Source organism: Lutra lutra, chromosome X (assembly GCF_902655055.1).
Source record: "Lutra lutra chromosome X, mLutLut1.2, whole genome shotgun sequence".
Lineage (NCBI taxonomy): Eukaryota > Metazoa > Chordata > Mammalia > Carnivora > Mustelidae > Lutra > Lutra lutra.
This window is the reverse complement of record NC_062296.1, coordinates 58650661-58671980: the sequence shown is the minus strand read 5'-3', so window position 1 is coordinate 58671980 and position 21320 is coordinate 58650661. Positions and strand designations below refer to the sequence as shown.

The 21320-nt window shown below is 44.8% G+C and overlaps 1 protein-coding gene across 3 annotated transcripts in view; it reads right to left on the bottom strand.

Annotated features, from left to right (window-relative positions):
* The window catches only part of SLC9A7 (solute carrier family 9 member A7), a 138888-nt gene that overhangs the window by 63452 nt on the left and 54116 nt on the right, over positions 1 to 21320 (bottom strand). For all 3 annotated transcript variants that reach the window (XM_047715005.1, XM_047715006.1, XM_047715007.1), the window contains exons 2-5: positions 12193 to 12392; positions 9179 to 9256; positions 3331 to 3407; positions 414 to 526 (exon numbers count right to left, since the gene is read on the bottom strand). In XM_047715005.1, coding sequence (XP_047570961.1) covers positions 414 to 526; positions 3331 to 3407; positions 9179 to 9256; positions 12193 to 12392 — 468 coding nt within the window. The remainder of the gene's footprint in view (positions 1 to 413; positions 527 to 3330; positions 3408 to 9178; positions 9257 to 12192; positions 12393 to 21320) is intronic.

Here is a 21320-nt window from a genome sequence, read left to right as displayed (position 1 = left end):
GGCTCAGTGGGTTAAGCCTCTACCTTTGGCTCAGGTCATGATCTCAGGGTCCTGGGATCGAGCCTCACATCCAGCTTGCCGCTCAGCGGGGAGTCTGCTTCTCTCTCTCTGACTCTCCCCCCCTCTCTCCCCCACCCCGCCCATGCACATGCGCACACACACATGTGGTCTCTCCATCTCTCAAATAAGTAAAATCTTAATAATAATAATAATAATAATAATAAAAACAAAAGGGAAACACACACCCTTCAAAAAGCCATCTAACTCCATTAGACCACTTCCTGATCTCTTCCCCTGCCATTCCATGCTGACTGTACAGTCTCCCTACTGTGACCAAAGCTAGTGGTTGCTCTCAATGGTTTAAGATTGAAATAATGGAATGTCACGATGACAAAGCCAAAAATGCCGAATACCTGGGTCGGTGGCAGAGATAATGGCTCCAAAGAAGAGACAGTCTGTGTAGTAGAATTTGTCCGAGAGCTGCCCCACGAGCTTCATGAGCTTCACCACACCATACATGAGATTTCTGTGAGGAGGGGAGGGAAAGTGTGTGACAAGAGAAAACGAAAACCCTCCTCACGGAGCACACTGGCCCACATGCGAGCAGAGCAGCCCCCAGTACTGCACTTCTCAGGTGATCAGGGAAAACCTTGGGCAGCTGCTATCCTTGGACACTTACCAGGAACGCGTGCAAATAAGACTTTGGCACCAAGTAATGGTGCGTCGTTAACAACCTCTTGCTGAAACATGTGAACAGCACTCCATTTCTTAAAGCTGGGCTTACTTCCAACTAGCAAGTAGGGCCCTCGATTAGCAGCAACCTTAAAGCCTCTGAAGCCTCTGGGTAATTGAGGGGAAGGGAAGGGAAAGCACGCTTCACGGTGTGTACTGGACGGCTTAAACAAAACTGACGGGATTGTAAGGCGGTGTGTTTAAAGCTGTGGAAAGGAGTGAGAGCTGGACGAGTTAGGGAGAAAAACAAACATGGGCAGGCCGTGAAGGTCCAAGCGACCAAACTTCTCTGCTAAGAATTATTGAAAAAAAAAAAAAAGAAAAGAAAAGAAAAGAAAGGAAAAAGGAACTAAATACTGTAAACGTCCTAGTAAAATCTCAGTGCACCCGTCGGCGTATCCGGCCTTGCCTTCTCTGCAGGGGTTGGGGCAGGCCAGCGGTGGCCCTTCTCGCGCCATGCAGGATGTGACATGGTCCAAGATAGACTCCTGAGTTAAATATTTCCACTTGGCCGGAGCACATTTCCTACAAGGAGAGCTTACAAAATGGGAGGAGTGACGAGTGTTAAAAGGCCTGGTGCATGTCACTAAGTGTGTGTGTGGGGGGCAGCTGCAGGGGTTAGGGGAGTAAAAATAACCCCAGAATGGATTCACTGTACCCTACAGCTAACACTCTAATAATAATATTCTTGCCAGTCAGGACCACTCTGTGGCTCACCTTTGTATCCTGGGCGCCGAGAGCAACAGACTGACTAAGCTGGGAGCTCAGGAACTATTTCCAGAATGGAATCCTTTGGACAGTACATAGCTATAACTCAATGCTTCCATACTGGGGGCCGGGCACTGTTCCAGACACTTAAACAGTTCAAATTTGATTCCCAGTAACTCTGTGGGACAGATGTGATTTGCCTTTTATTGCCCGTCAAAGGCTTCTTTCCCCTTCCTTTCAGACTTTCCCTGAAAGTACACTTGCCTGTCCATTTCCTTTGACCACAAACAGACTTGGGTGCTGGGCTGCTCTCTGGCAATCTTTCCCCATCTTGCCAGTAATACCAGTCAGCTAATCTGTCATTCTTAAAGGACGAAGTCCAAGCCCCTCCTATTTTGACGACACAAAATGCCCTTGGCCTTTTATCTCCTCCAGCTTTCCAGCTCATTTTAAAAAAAGAAACTATGGTCCATACTTTATTCTGATTTCCTTGAGCTTTTACCTAGTGTCCCTTTTCTATTCCAGGATCCCATCCAGGATTCCACAGGACACTTAGTCATCATGTGTCTGTAGTCTCCTCTTGGTTGGGATGGTCTCTCTGACTTTGTGTGGCTTTGATGACCTTGGCCTTTTTGAAGAATACTGGTAGGGTATTTTGTAGAACGTGTTCCCACTTGGACTTGGCTGATCTTTCCTTCTCATGATTATACTGAGGTGACGTGTTTTGGGGAGGGAAAGTGCCACTCTCATCACAAACACCGAGGGTGCAGCATCCCAGAGTGATTTGCCACTATGGCTGCTGACCTTGATCATCTAGCGGACGTGGTGTTTGTCAGGCTCTCCCCACCAGCCAGCTACGCTCTCTTCCTCCTTTTCCCCTGCTGTCCTTGGTGGGACAAAGTCACTAGGCACAGCCTGCAACCAAAGCAGGAGGGGACGTAAGTTCCCTCTCCGGCAGGGTGGGGGGTCGACATAAATTATTTGGAATTCTTCTGCGCAGGAGATGGGTCATTTCTCTGCCATGTATTTATTCATCCAATCAGTTATTAACATCAGTCAAGATTCGAATGTTTACTTTATAGTCTGGGTCCAGTACAATGTTATTTATTTTGTCGTTCTTTGGCCACTGGCCTTAGGGGAACTTTCAGGTTGGCTATGTGCCTCTTTGACACACCCCATGTCCTTTTGTTTGTTTGTTTTCTGGGCGCTTCCTTATTTCTCGCCTGACCATATGCTCCATTCTTATCTTGTATATTTGCTGCCCCAGCCCTAGAATCAGCCATTTCTGCAAGGGGCCCCTGGTTCTTTTTACTGTAGGATGTTATCAGGAAACAAGATCTGGGGACTAGGTGTAAATTTTATTTCATTTTAATTTAGCTTAATCTTAATTTGAATAGCTACACAGGGCTAACAGCTACCACACTGCACGACGTGGCTCTAGATCTTAACTGCCATCATCCTAAACATCGAAATCCTGGACTCTGCTGGATGTCAGGGGTTGGGGATGGGGGAAATGGGGAGATGTTGGTCAAAGGATGCAAACTTCCAGTTAGAAGAGTAACACGTTTGTGGACCTGAGGTATATCATGAGGACTGTCGGTAATAATACTGTGTCATATACTTGAATTTTGCTAAGACAGTAGGTCTCATCACAAGAAAGAAATGGTAACTATGTGACAGGATGAAGGTGGTAGCGAATATTATGGTGGTAATGATTTTGCAATTTATAAATATATCAATTCAACACACTGTCCACCTGAAACTCACAGCAATGTGATCGGTCAGCTGCATCTCAGTATAGCTGGGGAAAACACCGGGCTCTTGGACCCATGTGGATCTCATCTCTTTGGAAAGTGTGTTAATTTTATTACTGACAAAGAGTTAACTTACCCAATAATGAAGCAGGAAACGGCAGTCCCCAAGAAAGCATAAGCCAGAATAGACCCAAGATTTCTGAAAAAGTGTCTCTGAATAAAACAAGAGGCAGGAATCACATTGTGAGTTTTGATACTGAGCATAAGAAACATAACAAAAGTCTCTTAAAAGTGAAATTTTACTTATGGCTTCCACTGTAACAAGTAATAACTGAAGTTACTCTAGAATAATGCTATTGAGCTATAAACATTGTGCTTTTAAAATACCCCTGGTCCTATTAATCACTGAGTAAGCACGCAAGGGCTTAGTAAATTTCAGAGAAAACCACTGTGATTATATTAAGTTACATTGAGACAGAAAGAGTGTGTGTGTGTGTGTGTGTGTGTGTGTGTTAAGTAGACCATTTTCATAGATCTAACCCAAACTATTTTACTCTTTTACTCTAGTGATTCAGCTAGTTGCTTCCAGGTCTGGTGAACCTTAGAAGATCATAACAGATAGGAGTTTGAAACTGATAAAGTATGAAAGTGATGCCTAAGGGGCTTTTTGCTTCATTCAGTGTCAGAAAACTGTGTCCTAAGTATCTGGTCTCAAGGCATCTTAAGTGTCTCCTGATATTCTTTTGGATTAATCTGTGGAGCCTGGGAAAGAGGGCCAATAGAGATGGAAATGGAGAAATGAAGAATAGTTTCATTTAAGATAGGCAAATTTATAAGTTTATATATATATATATGTATATAACGTAGCTACTTATACCAATATAAGATTTAGCAATCATTCAGAAAGAGATGGCAAAATTGCAATCTTCTCAATGCTTCTGTACATCCACTGGTTACCTTAATACACACACACACACACACACACACACGGATTTACTTCTCATAAAGTCATTAGGCTTGTGGGATATTGTGATGGGGAAAATCCCTGTTGCTGGGACCCTAAGCCACGGTTCTTACTCCTTAAGGCACAGGCTGTTTTATTTGGCCAATCAGAACCATTTAACAAAACCAGACAAACAAAACCCCCAAAACATCCTAATTTGATGGGGGCCAGGAATACTTTATTTAAAAATTTTAAGAGGCGGGGCACCTGGGTGGCTCAGTGGGTTGGGCCGCTGCCTTCGGCTCAGGTCATGATCTCGGGGTCCTGGGATCGAGCCCCGCATCGGGCTCTCTGCTCAGCGGGGAGCCTGCTTCCTCCTCTCTCTCTGCCTGCCTCTCTGCCTGCTTGTGATCTCTCTCTGTCAAATAAATAAATAAAATCTTAAAAAAAAAAATTCTCTCTAAAAAAAAAAAAAAAAAATTTTTAAGAGGCAAGACGCCTGGGTGGCTCAGTCAGTTAAGTGTCTGCCTTCAGCTCAGGTCATGATCCCAGGGTCCGGGAATCGAGCCCTGCATTGGGCTCCCTGCTCAGCAGGGAGCCTGCTTCTCCCTCTCCCACTCCTGCCTGCTTGTGTTCCCTCTCTCTCTGTGTCTCTGTCAAATAAATAAATAAAATCTTTTTAAAAAATAAATAAATAAATTTAAAAGGCAAAAGAGTCCCAGTGTGCCTGCTGACTGACCTCAGGGAAGGACAGGGCCTAGGAAGAACTCAGCCTGGATTAAGCAGCCACCAGGAAGTATGACCACACGGAGTGCTGTGGGTGGCCTCTGGCTTCTAAGCAGATGATATGGGGCCTTGACTTCAGCCTTCCCCAGTGCTTGGCCCTCCCTGCTGCCGTGAAGAAGGCGTCAAGGAATGCCTAGTGCCCCTAAACCGCCTGCTCAGAAGAGAACCGTTCAAGGGCTTGCCACACCGCCAGTCACCAAGTGAGGGTGCTGCCTGTGTATATTATGGACACGTTATGTTTGCCTTTTAAGTGAGTCACTATCCCTAGTCTTTTACTTTAAGTGAATGTATTTAGCCACCCATGTTTTGAAAAAGCTAGATTTAAAAAAAAAAAAAAAAGAATCTACAACTGTGAGCGTAATTGCCTTTAAAAACTCCATCAAGGGTGGGGCGCCTGGGTGGCTCAGTGGGTTAAGCCGCTGCCTTCGGCTCAGGTCATGATCTCGGAGTCCTGGGATCGAGTCCCACATCGGGCTCTCTGCTCAGCGGGGAGCCTGCTTCCTCCTGTCTCTCTGCCTGCCTCTCTGCCTGCTTGTGATCTCTCTCTGTCAAATAAATAAATAAAATCTTTAAAAAAAAAAAACTCCATCAAGGGCTTAAATCGGGGAGGGCTAGGGGTCCATCAAGACAGAGACGTGAGACCAAGGAAACTTGTGACATATCCAGGGACAGATCTGAATGCCAGAATTGCTTTCCATCGCCGCCCAGCTCTCGTTTAGGTGAACCATCTCGACGGGTGGTTCGAGTCCATTAAGTGAATTCATATTCATATTTGCCAAAACAAAAAATCAGGAATGTAAGAGCTGCAGATTCTCCTCCTGGAAGGTTGGTTCTCAGGGAGTGTGGGCTGCCGAAAATCTGGTAGTGTTTGTGGGGGTCCAGGGACGAAGGGGGTTCAGACTAGAGCCTGGTGGAGACTTTATTATCCCTGTGTATTTGTTGAGAAGGCCCTGGTCCCCAGTGCCATGCTCGAGGGCATCTCGATTTTAGGACATGCTGGATTTGGTCCCAGGCTGGGTGTGGGAGCAAGGGGCAACGCAGATTGCACGCTTTGGTGCCCTTGTGCAAGCTCCTGGGCTGGAAGGACCTGGGCATGAGGGAGGTCCAGGACCCACCTGGAGAGAATAGTGCACATGTTAGTGGAAAGATGGGTCTGTGCTTCAGACTGTTTGCAGGTAGAGCTGAACCTGAGCCCTAGTTCACGGGCTTGCGGAGAATCTGGATCTTGTGGGTGGTCGAGGGGTGCAGACGCAGGGAGTGGGGGGCAGGATCAGGTGCGCACTACAGCTCTCAGGCCTGCCGGGGGCAGGACTGGCCAGGAGACTGCAGGTGCAGGAGGACCAGCATCACTGGGAGGCCTTCCTGGCTGCAGTGTGGTTGTGCGGGGGAGCCGAGTGGCCCCAGTGTGCAGGTGGGTGCAAGTGTTGGCTACACATGGAGCATGCTGCTTTTAGCATTCATGGTCTGTGTAGCGAGTCCCCATGCTCAGGTCCAGAGGGTCCCACTGGAGAGTAAAGTGGACAGCCTGTGCACAGACACCAGACCACGTGGCCGCCGTGCCACATGTGTGTCTTTGCCTGGGCCGGCCCGCACTGAAAGGAGGGCTCGGCGTCAGTGCACACATCTGAGAAGCTGACTCCACACTGCCCAGTGACTCTCTCACGGTCTTGTTCATCTCAGAGATTGTTCCAGGGCACATGTGAGGGTGATTTCCATCACAAATTTATTTGAAAATCAACAAGTGAAAATATTTTAAATGGGCAACGACAGATATTTGAATGATTTGTGATAATGAACTAGAGCCTTTGAAACTGTTATCTTAAATGTGTATTTGTTGATATACAAAGATATCTTTGACCCATATAAATAAAAGCACTTACACATACACACGCACACAAATTAGGAATATAAATCTGCCAGTCCAAATACACCCATAACATATTCTAAAATGACACACACACACATAAGACACATGCACACATAATTACCCATCGCCATTCATATTTGTTGATAGGAACTGGAATTTTACGCCTTGGCAAGAAAGGTAGACCCTGTCACTTACTTGTGTATTACTACACCTAGCACTGACTCTCTGCTTCACAGTGTATGAAGGACTTTCACACAGAGGAGCTCCAATTGTCACAGCTACCCCATCACGAAGGTGCTCGGGGGACCACTGTGCATGAGAGGCATCTAAGGCTCGAAGGTGCAGTGTGAGGCACCCAGAGTCACGCATCCACCAAATGGCAGCACCAGACCTGGAAAGTGGGTCTTTCCAGGGAATCACACTCACTGCACCAGCCGCCCTTCTCAACTCCTACCACACCCTTTTTGGGACGAAAGTATAGCACTTCCCAGTCCTAAGTCCTGGGTGCTAGTAGAATCCTAGGTCTTTCATCTTCTTTTTAATTGGCCGGTCATGTGCGGCTTCCGTGGCCATGACTGGTTTAGTCTGCCCTACTTTTCCTTCTCCATTTCAGGATGGCAAAAAGAGACAAAGGAGATGGAATAGCCCTGGCAAAGTCTTCAAGAATACAAGCCCAAGACAGATCAGGATGAGAAGGTGTACCATTCTAAGACTTGTATTTCTACTCCTCCCGTTCCTCACTGGCGAGTATTACCATGAGACACAGAGACTCAGAGACAGAGAGACTGAGAGACAGAGACCAAGAGAGAGTTTGGTGGGAGAAGTTCACAAGACATGAAGGCTTCTATAGGTGAATTCTTTCCCTGACAATGGGCCCTGGAAGCAAACGAAGCGGTAGCACAAAATCAAAGCTGATTCCAATGATATTTTTTCAAGTTTGGAAAAAGAAAAAAAAAAAAAAAAAGCTCGTGTCCACATGACAACTACACGTGCATAGGTCAAAGGGTCTGAATGTATCTGTTTCCATACCCACAGCGAAGTGGTGGAATGGTTATTACACGCTTAAATGACGGCAGCCTTAATTACAGATGGCAAAACCCTATAAGAACCACTATTTCAGTGCCACTGTAAGGACTATTTAAAAAGGAAAGAGACTGAACTAAGAGCAGATAGCCCAAAATACTGGCATTTCAAAAACAACTTAAATTGCTAACTGGCAAAGCCTGTTATTTGTTTTTCTTCTGGGAAAATAAGGCTGACACAGGGAAGGCTCTGCTGAACCTGAAGTATTTCTCAGCCCTTAGAATGGCTTTCACAACCAGTGATTTGGTTTCATTTTAAAGCAACTATGACCTTGATGATACATTAAGATTAGTTATTTAAGATACCAAACTATTTATCACCCATTTGCCCTGATACGGAGTTCCCAAATTCTTCACTTACATAGAGGATAACATTACTTAAAACCATAAAATCACCTCCTGTCTGTCACGTGTCAATCACTGCCATACAGATTTACACACTTCCGGAACCCCACAGAGCGGTCAGAAAAAGGATACACCCTTTGGTCCAGAAAACCTAAATCTGGAGGGAGAGTAGGATACAGAGGGATAACCTTTTTTTTTTTTTTTAACTTTCTATTTTGGAGTCATTACAGATTCACAGAAATTGCAAAGATAGTACGGAGGGGTCCCGTGTACCTTCACCAGGTTTCCTCTACCGGTTAGACCTCATATAGCCATAGTACAAGATTAAAACCAGAAAACCAACATTGGGACAAAGTGTGTGAATGGTTCTGTGTTCTTTTATCATATATGTAGCTTCATGGACCCACCCTTTGTTCTCCATCCCTATACTTTGGTCCTGCCTAGAACACTATATAAATGAAATCATACAGTACGTGACCTTCTGAGGTGAGATTTTTTTTTTTTTTTGTCCCTCAGCCTAACGCCTTTGAGGTATGGCCATGTATTTCACCATGCACCTATGGCATGACATTTTGATTGTTTCTGGACTGGGGCGATTATGAATTAAATTGCTCTGAGCAATGAAGTATGGGCTTCTGGGTGAACGTGAGTTTTCATTCCTCTGGGAGGAAATCCTCAGGAAAAAAACCACGGGGTCGTGTGGTAGTTTCAACTTCAGTTTTGCAAGAAACCATGAAACTGCTTTCCAGAGTGGCCACGCCAGTTTACGTTCCTACCGGCGACGTAGGAGCGCTCCTGATTTTAAAACAGATGAATCATGGATGATGAGACAACTATAGTCTCTGAGTGGGTGCAGAACACAGTAATAAGCAATGTGGGAGAAGGAAAAACTAGAAAATTATGTAGGTACGTTAACATAGAGATTCCCGTGCTTTAAGAAATACTGGCAAAAATCTCTTACCTTCTTTAGACTGTAGCCAGCATGGAAAATTATGGGAGGCAGAAGGATGTTGAAAAAGACCTCCGGATCAAACGTTACCTGAAAGTTTAAAAAGAAAAAAAGTCAAGGGTAGGGGGCTGTCTGGATGGCTCAGTTGGTACAGCATCTGACTCTTGATCTCAGGATCCTGAGAGTTCAGGCCCAGTGTCAGGCATGGAGCCTGCTTAAAAAAAAGAGAAAGGGAGAAAAGTCAATTTCTAGTTTAATACCAGTTGGTGCAGGGCAGGTGGGTGGCTCAGTGGGTTAAGCGTCTGCCTTTGGCTCAGGTCATCATCTCAGGGTCCTGGGATCGAGCCCCGCATCGGGCTCTCTGCTCGGCAGGGAGCCTGCTTCCCCCTCTCTCTCTGCCTGCCTCTCTGCCTACTTGTGATCTCTCTGTGTCAAGTAAATAAATAAAATCTTTAAAAAAAGATACCAGTTGGTGGTATAATATCTGCTTAATATTTGAAGCCAATGGCTAAAAAGTTTGAATGTTCGAAGCAGATAAGATAAATGTGAAAGATGGCGGACTCGTCACAAGAGCGATGCCGCAGCTGCCCCTGTGGAAGGCCATGTTCTTCTCCACACAGCACTCCGACTCCTACTTAGAAGGAACAGTTCAGTGCAGGTGTGAGGACTCACAGAAAGCTTCCAGCCAATGCTTTTAAAAGGAGAAATAAAAACACCTTGATTCTTTTATGAAGGTTCAAGTGCAATAAAAGACACTGTTATGATGTTAATTTTCTGGACCCTCCCAAAGAATGGCTTTTGACACCATTCTATTGAATTTAAGTCTCTTTTGAGTGATCAGCCTTTTGGGAGACCTGATGTGGCCTGGATCAAGGTTGCCAACAATGCTAGTGGCTTTCTCAACATCACCATGAAAATTTGGCAGCTTAGGGGGACTAAAATTACTTTGTAGGCTTGATACCCAGAAATCACTCTGAAACTATTAAAGAGCAAAATCTTACCACATCCAGAAAAGAATTAAGGAGTCTATATTTCCCTCAAACTTTCTAAATAATTTGTTTATGTTGGTAGGTTGATTGGCTCTCACTGAAATTAATTTCAAAACTTCACTCTAATTATTAAAAGTCAAGTTAGGGGGTGCCTGGGTGGCTCAGTCTGTTAAACGTCTGACTCTTGATTTTGGCTCAGGTCATGATCTCAGGGTTATGAGAGGGAGCCCTGTGGGGGACTTCATGCTGGGCATGGAGCCTGCTTAAGATGCTCTCTCTCCCTTTCCCTCTGCCCCTCCCCACACTGCTCTCGGTCTCTTTAAAAAAAAAAAAAAGAGTCAGCATTTCTCTTCAGAAACTGGAAATGTTAACCGAGAAACCACTGGGAGAAATGGTTCTCGCAAATTTCGTTTTATTCCATCTTCTTGCTGAAGACAGGGGTAGTATGAAAAATGGGGACTGTCAGAATGAGAAGGGGCTTTGGACAATACCCAGTATGAGGATGCTGGGGCCACAGTCACATGGGACCAGCACGAGAGCTTCCTGCCAGCTACTCCAGTACTGTGCAGCAAGCCGCCTCAGCATATCTCTTCTCCCCTCAGCTAACAACAATCATTTCAGCCTTGTATGCTCTCCCACCTTTGATTCGTGCAGCCAAAGTTTAAACAGAACGGATGTGAATCAACGTTTTCCTAAAGGTAACAGGAGCAAAAGTCAACATCATCTTCTATTATGATCTAAAAGATGGAAATGGGTTGGGTTCTTTTCCCTTTTCTCCCCCATCCTATCCACTACAGACTCAAGTTGCCATTTCAAAACAGCCATGAGCATGGTGATTACACTGAGTATCTTTCTCGGTGGCATTTAATTTCACAGATGTTTATGAAAATCCTAGGCATTCTTATGAGGGGTTGAGGGCAAAGAGTTCACTAGGACTGCCTTTAAGGACACAGACAAGATGGACATATTTAATGCTCCAGGTTGAGAATAATTTTCTTAAGGACTAGGGTAGATCCTAAAAACAATAAGAATTTAATTTGTGGAGCACAGGCTACATCCTGCCTTTGACCGCAAGCCTTTGCACACATTAGCCTTCTTCTTTATAAAAGAGGCTCCCTAAGGCCTGGATTGCCCAGAGCTTAGACAGAAGTCTCCCTGCTGATAAGCCTGGGTCTGTCTATACAGTTAGAGAGTATATGTGGATAAATACAGATATCTTGCTTCTCTTGGAAATCACCTGAGTGAAGAGATATATGATCCTTTTGTTGTGTATCCTAGCTACTCTCAACATCAAATGAGAAACAGTTACTGGACTCAAATTCTAAGACAACAAGGTATTCCCCTCCAAAGATTCATTAAGCCTTTGGCATCACTCACCCATGAGAATGGGCACTAAATAAATATTTGTAGAATACGGCAAAAGAACCAGGAAGAACTAAGACTTAAAATTGGGAACACTGAATAAATGAGCTTAAAGTGAAACCAATCTTTTTAAAATTTTAATTTATTTATTTGAGAGAGGGAAAGACTAATAGAGCAGGAGTGGGGGAAGAGGCAGAGGGAGAGGGAAAAGCAGACTCCCCACTGAGAAGGGAGCCCAATGCAGGACTCAATCCCAGGACCCTGGGATCACGACCTGAGCCAAAGGCAGATGCTTAACTGACCGAGCCACTCAGGCGCCCAGAGTGAAACCCATCTTATTTTAAGAAAGAAACAACCCCATCCTTAAACCATAGCAAGAGACATAGTAAAGGAGCTATGGGGGTGGAGAGAGGCTGAGTGGTGATGTACAAACCGCATTACATAACATGGCAGGCCACATCAGCTCCTGATCCTAACAAGGCTCACAGGCTCAAGTTTCTATCTGGTTCTTTCTTCTCATCATCATAGCCCCAAAACTTCCTAGCAAAACTGGGAGCCGGGAACGTTTACCCATGCTCCAGGAGTTTGAAAGGATTTCTCTCCATGAGGCCAACATGGAATCAGAAAGTCAAAAACCATGTCAGGACCCCAATGGCTGAGTGTGCCCCAGCTCACCTTCCTCAGCATATCATTTTGCTCCACACTGTTGATCTTGCCAGGGCTGATTTCTCCTTTCAGGGTGTATTCGAAGAACTTCCCGCTGATGTTCACTAATAAGGTGCTGAAGGCCCTGTCTTCCTGAGTACAGCTGAGTGACTTGTCATGACCGCTGGTGGCAGGGGTGCCGTACCTCAAGATCACCCCAACGATGAGCCCTGAAACAGTGCAGGAAAAAAAAAAAAAAACCACCATCAGGCCTACAGAAGGACAGAAAGAGAACATAATGACACGGTCGATTTGCAACAAGTAAGAAACGCAAAGGTCATCTTCGAGGCAGCTGCACACTCCCTCCAAAGGGTTAACATCGTCCAGCATGAGTCCCTCCTGCACCAGGAGAATGAGGCTGGACAGCACCTTTCCTGGTTATTGTGGCACTGAGTATTTTCTCCAAGAGATAGTGTCTCTCGTTTCTTGGGCTTCTGGTGGAGGAAGATGGAATGATAAGAAGCAAAGCCTTTCTTGCCAAGGACAGCACAAAGCAGAACTGCCAAGCTTTGATCTGTACCAGCAACAGCCCTCAGGCCAGGCCTGTGGTCATCTGCCAGCAAGGACCAGGCCACAGGAATTTCTCGTTCCTAAAAACGCAACTTGCTTTTTGCCACACACCAGAGGAAGGGGTGGGGGGGGGAGACAGAAAGAAAAGAAATGCTTTTGTTTAGGTCATTTCAACCACTGGGTGTCATGAAGGAAGTAATTCTGTCTCTCGGGGAGCTCCACACTACAGTGCAAATTTTTATGATCCCGATCTGAGCACTGTAGAGCTATCTTCTTGGAGCTGTGGGCTAGGATACAGCTAAAATAATGAGCTACAGGTCTTGAGGTCTCATTCCATTTGTAGGTGGGGTTTCCCATTAGGGGGGAAAAAACCCCAGCAAACCTGTGGATAAGCATGGGATTCCACAGCAAAGGAGTGTGGCTCCCTTGGTCCTGAACAGGAGTCCCACATGCTGCAGTAAAAGTGAGTGATATGTGAAGAAAACATAAATTGCCATGAGACACTTTCTATGGTTCTCTTAGGAAAAAGATTTCTGACTTCTTTCTATCTTCTGTTGTTTGCTAGCGGTATTAAAAGACAGAATGGTAAACATGCTCCCCATCTCGTTTTGCCACTAATGGAGGAAGTTCCATGAGAAAAAGAAAGTTCTATATTTACTATATTCTGTGCATAATGTTCTATAATCTCTCTTATCACCAAGACATATGAGAACTCACAAGACATTGTAGAAGAACAAACAATACGTGAAATCTGGAAAAACAGATTTTTTTTTAAAAAAAGGTTTTATTTATTTATTTGAGATAGAGTGAGAGCACAAGCTTGGGGGGTGGGCAGATGGAGAGGGAAAAGCAGGCTCTCGGCTGAGTGGGGAGACTGATGTGGGGCTAGATCTCAAGATGCTAGGATCATGACCCGAGCCGAAGGCAGATGCTTAACAGACTGAGTCACCCAGGCGCCCTTAGAAAAATACGGTTCGTTTTTTTTTTTAGAAAAATACGGTTCTTTAAGCCAAACTCTTTGTCAGCACTGCATTATTATTATTATCATCATTTTTTAAAAAGATTTTATTTATTTATTTGACAGAGAGAGATAGAAAGAGAGATCACAAGTAGGCAGAGAGACAGTCGGGGTGGGGGGGAAGGAGACTCCACTTTGAGCATACAGCCCGATGTCGGGCTCGATCCCAGGACCCTGAGATCATGACCTGGGCTGAAGGCAGAGGCTTAACCTACTGAGCCACCCAGGCGCCCCTATCATCATCATTATTATTAAAGATCTGCATTAATACTTGCAGCTTGTTGACCTTCGTGAAAAAATCAAATTATAAAAGTTTATTACAAATTAAAAACAAGGTTCTTAACAGTCTCAACCAGATATAAAACAGTTTCAAAACCTTTAAAGGTGTAGGAGAAAAAGCCAGCCTTTAAAGAAAAACATGTTGGTCACTACCACAAAAAAAAAAAAATGCTGTCTTCAGGGAACAAATAACAAAAACCCCATAATGCAGATCGTTCTGGTCATCGGGTCACAGGGCAAGCACTTGAGGCCTTCAGCACCAATCTTTGGTTCAGGTCTTCCTGCTGCCATTTCATACTCATTTCTTCTTTCTTGTTGGGTGACTAACCGGGATGACATGGGAGATGGCAAGCCAGCACTTAGTCTTCCCTGCTCAGCCTCTGAATGGACTTCCCAGCTGTGGTCTCTCGGCCAGCTTGCGGGGGAGGGTTTCCTGGGTGTCTGTGCTGCTAACTGGAGTTGGGGAGGTCCCTACACCGAGGTGGCTGCTGGCCGTGGGTCCTTCCTTGAAGTTTCCTGCTCCCCTTCATGGCTGTCCCAGAGAATCGCAGTCTCTATAACCCTGAGGGATCCTGTGTGTCCCCATCTACCCTGTTCTCCTGTACCCTGGTTCTCAACGCCCTTCTTGCTTCTCCCTACACAGGAGGCCTGGAAGACCCTGGTCAACACTTAGAGGGTCTCTGTATGGCGTAAGGTGTGCGTGGCTAGGCCTGGCGTCCTCTTCCTTTCTCCCCATTCTCTACATTTGCTGCCTCCACACCCTTTTCTCCGTCAAGAACATCAAACCCCATGGTTTCTTCACCCTCTGCGCCGGGAAGGTGCTTCCTGGGGCTTCTTTATCTTTATGGCAGTCTCATGTACAAGTATGTATCGCTTCATGTCATTCCTGCGGATGAAACCAGACCTGTTTCTGATACTGAACCATTTTACCATTCTTGACACTTTTGTCACGATGCCTTTTTGTCCCTGCCGGTGGGCCCTCACTCCCTCCATCCTGCCCACAGAGCCATGTTGGGTGGTGGCACGGCTGCTCAGGGTCACAACGCTGGGGCTGGTGTCCGGGGCCGGCTGTGGCAGCCGCGGCTCCTCGCTGGGGATGATGGTGATGAGGTCGCCAGAGTGGGGCTCTGCTCAAGGTTCTCTGGGTTGCTCTCCACTCCACATGAAGCTCCTATCAGTTTTTATTGTTGTTCAACGTTTCTTCACTCCCTGGTCAGGCAGTGATTTTCTGAGCAAGTTTTATAGGACAAGAGACGATTCCATGGCCCTTCAACACTCATCATAACACAGAGTCTGAAAGCTACCCATTACACAATTTAACTACAGTGTCTTCATCAGGAAACCAAAGCAAATCATTTACAGCAGACTGTCCTCCTCCCAGATCAATGGCTGTTTCCCATAACTCACTGTTTCTTCACCGGTTAGCCTCATTATCGATGCAGGTAACTAGAAGGTAAGCCATGCTAGCCCAGGGCCTTCACGATGGCTGCTACTCTAATGAAAGAGGAGGCGTGATACTGTCATTTACAATAGGAAATGTATATTTGGCCTCTGTCCCAATTTCCTGATACACAGCTTCTACAGCCCTCGGAATCCTCGGGGAGAGATAAGTGTCTTTTTGTATGCTAATAAGATGACTGGTGGCTGGGGGCTCCTGGACTGCCCTTAGGATGGGAGTCGGTTGCCAAAGTAACAACCTTATGATTACAGAGTTGAAAAACTAAAGCCCAAGCCAAAACTCCAGGGAGGGGAAGGGGCAAGCCGTAGAGTTAATCACTAATGGCCAATGATTTAATTCACCATGCCGAAGTAACAAGAGTCTCCATAAAAATCCACAAAGGACGCGGGCTCAGAGAGCTTCTGGCTGGTGAAGGTGTGGAGGCGCGGGGAAGGGGAAGGGTGGTGCACCCACACGGGCCGGAAGCTCCACACTCCCTCCTTCATGCCTTGCCCTAGGCATCTCTTCCATCTGGTTGTTCCTGAGTTATATCCGTTTATAATAAGCCTGCAATAAAATAAGTAAACTATTTTCCTGAGTTCTTTGAACCGTTCTACGAATGACTGAACCTGAGGAGGGTGTCATGGGAACCTCTGATGTGTAGCTGGTCGGCCAGAAGCACAGGTGACCACCTGGGACTTGTGACTGACATCTGAAGTTGGGTGGGGGGGCTCTTGTGGGACTGAGCCCTTACCCTGTGGGAGCTGATGCCGTCTCCAGGTAGTGTGAGAATTGAGTTGAATCATAGGCCACTCAGTGACTACCCACGTGAGAGCTGGAGAACTGCCTGGTGTGGGAAAATCCCCACACATCTGGTTACAGAAGTGTTGGGTGTAAGTATTGTGTAAAGGGGAAACAGGATTTTTTTTTCCTTATAGGAGTTTTATATTTGCAGACAAATTCCTCAATTACAGGAAATGCCCTCGCAGTCTCTCCCAGTAACCACCACTATCATACTAAGAGTGCTATTAACTGATGAATATTGTTTGTATAGACAGATAAAACGTTTCCCTCCCTACCTGGGCCCAATGCTCCCATTTTAAAGATGGAAGACAGTGAAGATGATGCTGCTGATCCCTTGTGGGAAAACATGGCAACATAAACCACCACAGCAAAGACGACAAGGACAACAATGAAGACAACAACAAGGACAACACCATCCTGATAGTTTTGACCGAAATGATACCAAGTGACAGGATACACTGCTAACTCATGGTAGACTTTGAGTTACTTCTCAAGCATTTTAGACTCATATTTATGATCACTGTAGTTCATGGCACAAAGGAACAGAGTCATTGCTATGATATTAAGTTCATGTTTACTATCTTCCACTTCAAAAAAGAATAAGATATTAGGCCTGCAGAGGCGCATTTTGGTAAGAAAAGGATAAAGGTGTAGAAGAAACATGAATGGCATATTTTCATCTGCTAGATCTGGAAGACATTCTCTGATAGGGAACTGTAAAAAGGTCCTAGTTACAAGGAATTAAAATACAACATTAAGTTTTTTTTAAAGCTCAAAAAAAGTCAGTATCCACAAAAAGAATGATGTAGATCAACAGAGGCATTAAAGATTTTACTGGATGAACACCATAGTGTTCTGGATTACAAAGAGAAATGACCTATTATGTATGTGGCCCAGAAACGTAGCATGTAAGATGTCAGCTCCCGAAGAAAAACAATCACTGACTTCATAGGTATATGATGAATATCAGGGAAGAATGTGGTTTCAAACTTTTACAGAAAGCAAAGATGGATGAAATTCCTTTGACATCTGACAGGGCTTAAAACAAGATGGCAAACTCCAAAGACGCAAAAATTAAAGACTTTTTCAGAAGAAAAAAAAAAAAAACAACAACCCTGAAGACCATTTCACCTTGGAGGTATGAAAACAACTCACTTCACAACTGTATTAGCATATTCTGCTAATGGCATACAGCTACCAACTTTTCTAATTTTTATTTTTTTATTGTATTTTTTAATTAATTTATTTTTTTTAAAAGATTTTATTTATTCATTTGATAGAGATCACAAGCAGGCAGAGAGGCAGGCAGAGAGAGAGAGAGAGGAGGAAGCAGGCTCCCCACTGAGCAGAGAGCCCGAAGCGGGGCTCGATCCCAGGACCCTGAGATCATGACCCGAGCCGAAGGCAGAGGCTTTAACCCACTGAGCCACCCAGGCACCCCTTTATTGTATTTTTTTAAAGATTTTTTTTTTTTAATTTATTTGACAGAGAGAGAGATCACAAGTAGGCAGAGAGGCAGACAGAGAGAGAGGGGGAAGCAGGCTCCCTGCCGAGCAGAGAGCATGATGCGGGGCTCGATCCCAGGACCCCGGGATCATGACCTGAGCCGAAGGCAGAGGCTCAACCCACTGAGCCACCCAGGCACCCTGAACTTTTCTAATTTTTAAAAAGGAAGACTGGGCGCCTGGGTGGCTCAGTGGGTTAAGCCTCTGCCTTCAGCTCAGGTCATGATCTCAGGGTCCTGGGATCAAGCCCCACATTGGGCTCTCTGCTCGGCGGGGAGCCTGACTCCCCCCCTCTCTCTGCCTGCCTCTCTGCCTACTTGTGATCTCTCTGTCAAATAAATAAATAAAATCTTTAAAAAAAAAAAAAAGGAAGACTAACCCCCACCCCCAACATACAGCAGATATACGTGCCCATCCAAAAACTGGTGGTATGAGGAAGGGATCTAATTTTGGACAAAGTGTGGTTCAAAAACCCCCTGTGGCCATTAAAGAAACTAGGCCCCATGAGTCAGGTGCCAGTTCCTGCTTTTGTGACTGAAGCTGTTGGGAGGACAGTTGAACAAGTCGACGCTCGGCTAGCTATAATTCTAGACCGCCATCCACCTGCTGTAATATTTAGATGTCTCTATTAATAAGCCTTTGTTAAGGAGTTGGGGAACAGGTACATGGACGCACTGTTTTCTAAGGAGGTCTCACTTCCACTGTATGAGCAGCTGGGAGTAGATGATCACCAGTTCGGTCTGGCTACCCCTGTGGGCTTGTTTAGAGCACACGGGGGTTGTTCTGAGCTCGAAAGCTTCATCTGAAATTCTGAGAAAAGAAAGCACCTTGTTCCACACCCAGTTACACAGTGTATGAAGAAAGTGAATATAATTTTGAAACATTTCCATTTGTAATCACTTCCTTCTTCCTACTCTCAGCCCCAGGCAACTACTGATCTACTTCCTGCCTCTATAGATTTGCCTTTTCTGGACATTCCCTCTAAACAGAATCATAATGTATGTAGTCTTTTGTGTCTGGCTTCTTTCAGTAAGTGTAATGTTTACAAGGTTCATCTGGGTGGAAAGTAGCAGTACTTCACTACTTTTGACTCCTGAATAGTATTCCACTGTATGAATAGACCATATTTTGCTTATCCATTCACCAAATAAGCATTTGGGTTGTTTCCACTTTCTTGCTATTATGAATAATGCTGCTCTGGATATTACCATACAAGTTTCCATGGAGATATGTTTTCATTTCTCTAGGGTAGATATGCAGGAGTGGAACTTCCGGGTCATATGGTAAATCTGTGTTTATTATTATTTTTTATTTTTTTATTTTTATTATTTTTTAAAACTGCCAAATTTTTTTCCCACTTGGGAAACTGTGTACCTTGAGATTCACCCAAGTAGTGAATTAACACTCCTTCTGACTGTTGACTCGTACTCCACTGTATGAATATACAAGAGTTTCTTTATCCATTCACCTGCTGAGGGATAGCTGGCTTGTTTCCAGCTTTTGGCTAGCACAAGTTAAGCTGCTTTGAACATCCATGAACAAGGTTTTACGTGAATGGACTTTCATTTCTTTAAAGTAAATACCCAGAGTGGGGATGTTCAGTCACAGGGCAAGTGTATGTTTATTAGAATCTGCCAAACTGGGGCGCCTGGGTGGCTCAGTGGGTTAAAGCCGCTGCCTTCGGCTCAGGTCATGATCCCAGGGTCCTGGGATCGAGCCCCACATCGGGCTCTCTGCTCAGCGGGGAGCCTGCTTCCCTTCCTTTCTCTCTGCCTGCCTCTCTGCCTACTTGTGATCTGTCTGTCAAATAAATAAATAAAATCTTAAAAAAAAAAAAGAATCTGCCAAACCATTTCTCAGAGTTAACTATGCCATTTTGTGACAACCTCTTCCCCTAAAGCAGTGAGTGAGAGTTCCAGTTGCTAATATACCAGAAAATCTGTGACTCACCAAATAGCCAGCTTGGGAGTAATGCTACCCTGATAGAGGACGACTGATGAAAGAAAGAAACTGAGTCCATAGCTCATTAAGACACAAGTTCTGTCTTGTCCTGACCAGTGTATGAGACACTGAAATAGTGAAAATCAAGCCCATCAGTCAAGAGTTTGACCTCCAATCCAATGCCCCTCTCCTCCAGAAGGTGACATTCCAGAGAGATTTGACTGAGACCAAGATGGAACACATTTTTGTGATTCAAGACGACCATCAATTATAAGTAGTTTCCCAAATATGGAATGTCACAGGAATAAAAAAAAAAAGAAAATGATTTTAGGTCTTTGATATCTGCTTAACAAAACCAGATATGGGGAAAAATCATTGTATTATCCCATGAAGCTCCTGGGTAAGCCACCCCAAAACCTTCCCATCCTTGCTGTGCCATACAGCACTTTTCCACACGTGACCATATACCATATACCCTTCTGACAATCTTTATAAAATGAAGATCCTCATTCTAGTGTAGAATGAAAGAGTAGAAGAGCCTTTCAGTGAAATCTAGGACCAGGGAGGCAGACTTAGGCTCCATGACTGAACTTTCAACTAGAGGAGTCCAACATGGTACCCAAGTGTAGGATGATTACACTTGCCTCATTCTAGGTGGGGCCTATGCTGGTTCAACATTTCCAGGGCTGGAGGGATTCTTTCTGCCTGATCTAGGGTTACAGTCTCAGGAATCCCATTATTGCCACACCCCTAAACCACACTCTCCAAGCTCTGCCACTAATCAATGAGACATTTTGACCTGGTTCCTTTGTCTCCCAATTGGTTCAAAATTTTGGTAGGGAATAGAGTATCACCAATTAAACCCCTCGAACAACAACGGTATAGATGACCACCCATATTCTTAAACACATTTTCTTCAAAATGCTTTTAAAATGAAATTCATAGATATGTCTGAGTGGAAGATAATGGGAAGCCAGGAAATTCATGGATTAGGTCTAAGGACCTTTCAAATTATAGTATTGTTTTTCTGTTTTAGGTCAGGTAAATGATTTATTTGTTTCTGCTTCATACTCTGCCATTTTCCAAAATCAAGGACCGTACCGTCCTCACTCAACATATTTTAATTGCTGTTTTGTGTATTTCCCCTTCAATTAAGCATATTAATCAAATTCAAGTCAACTGCCAAAGGCCTACAAAGGTTACTACAGTGGACTGTCACCCGTTTTCCTGACCTGTTTGCTGCTCTTTAAAGGCTAAGCCAACTTTCAGATGAACACCAGCTACTCTTTGACATAAATTCATCAATCTTTCCTCTGAGCTTCTGCCTGGAATTCTCTCCCCATGCTGTCTTTCCTAATCATCCTCACAGGGTTAAGCTCTACTTAACCTTCAAGTCACAATATAGTTGTCACTTCTTCCGTGCAGGGAAGCCCTTCCTGATACCTCAGGACTGGACTGGATTCTCCACAATCAGGGCTGCCCTCATAGAATTCCACATGAAAGATGCTCCCTGGAATTGTTCAGTGCACAACCTACACAACTGTATGTGACTGCCCTGCTCACCAGGCATTTCCAGAACATAGTCTCTCATAGTGACCATGTT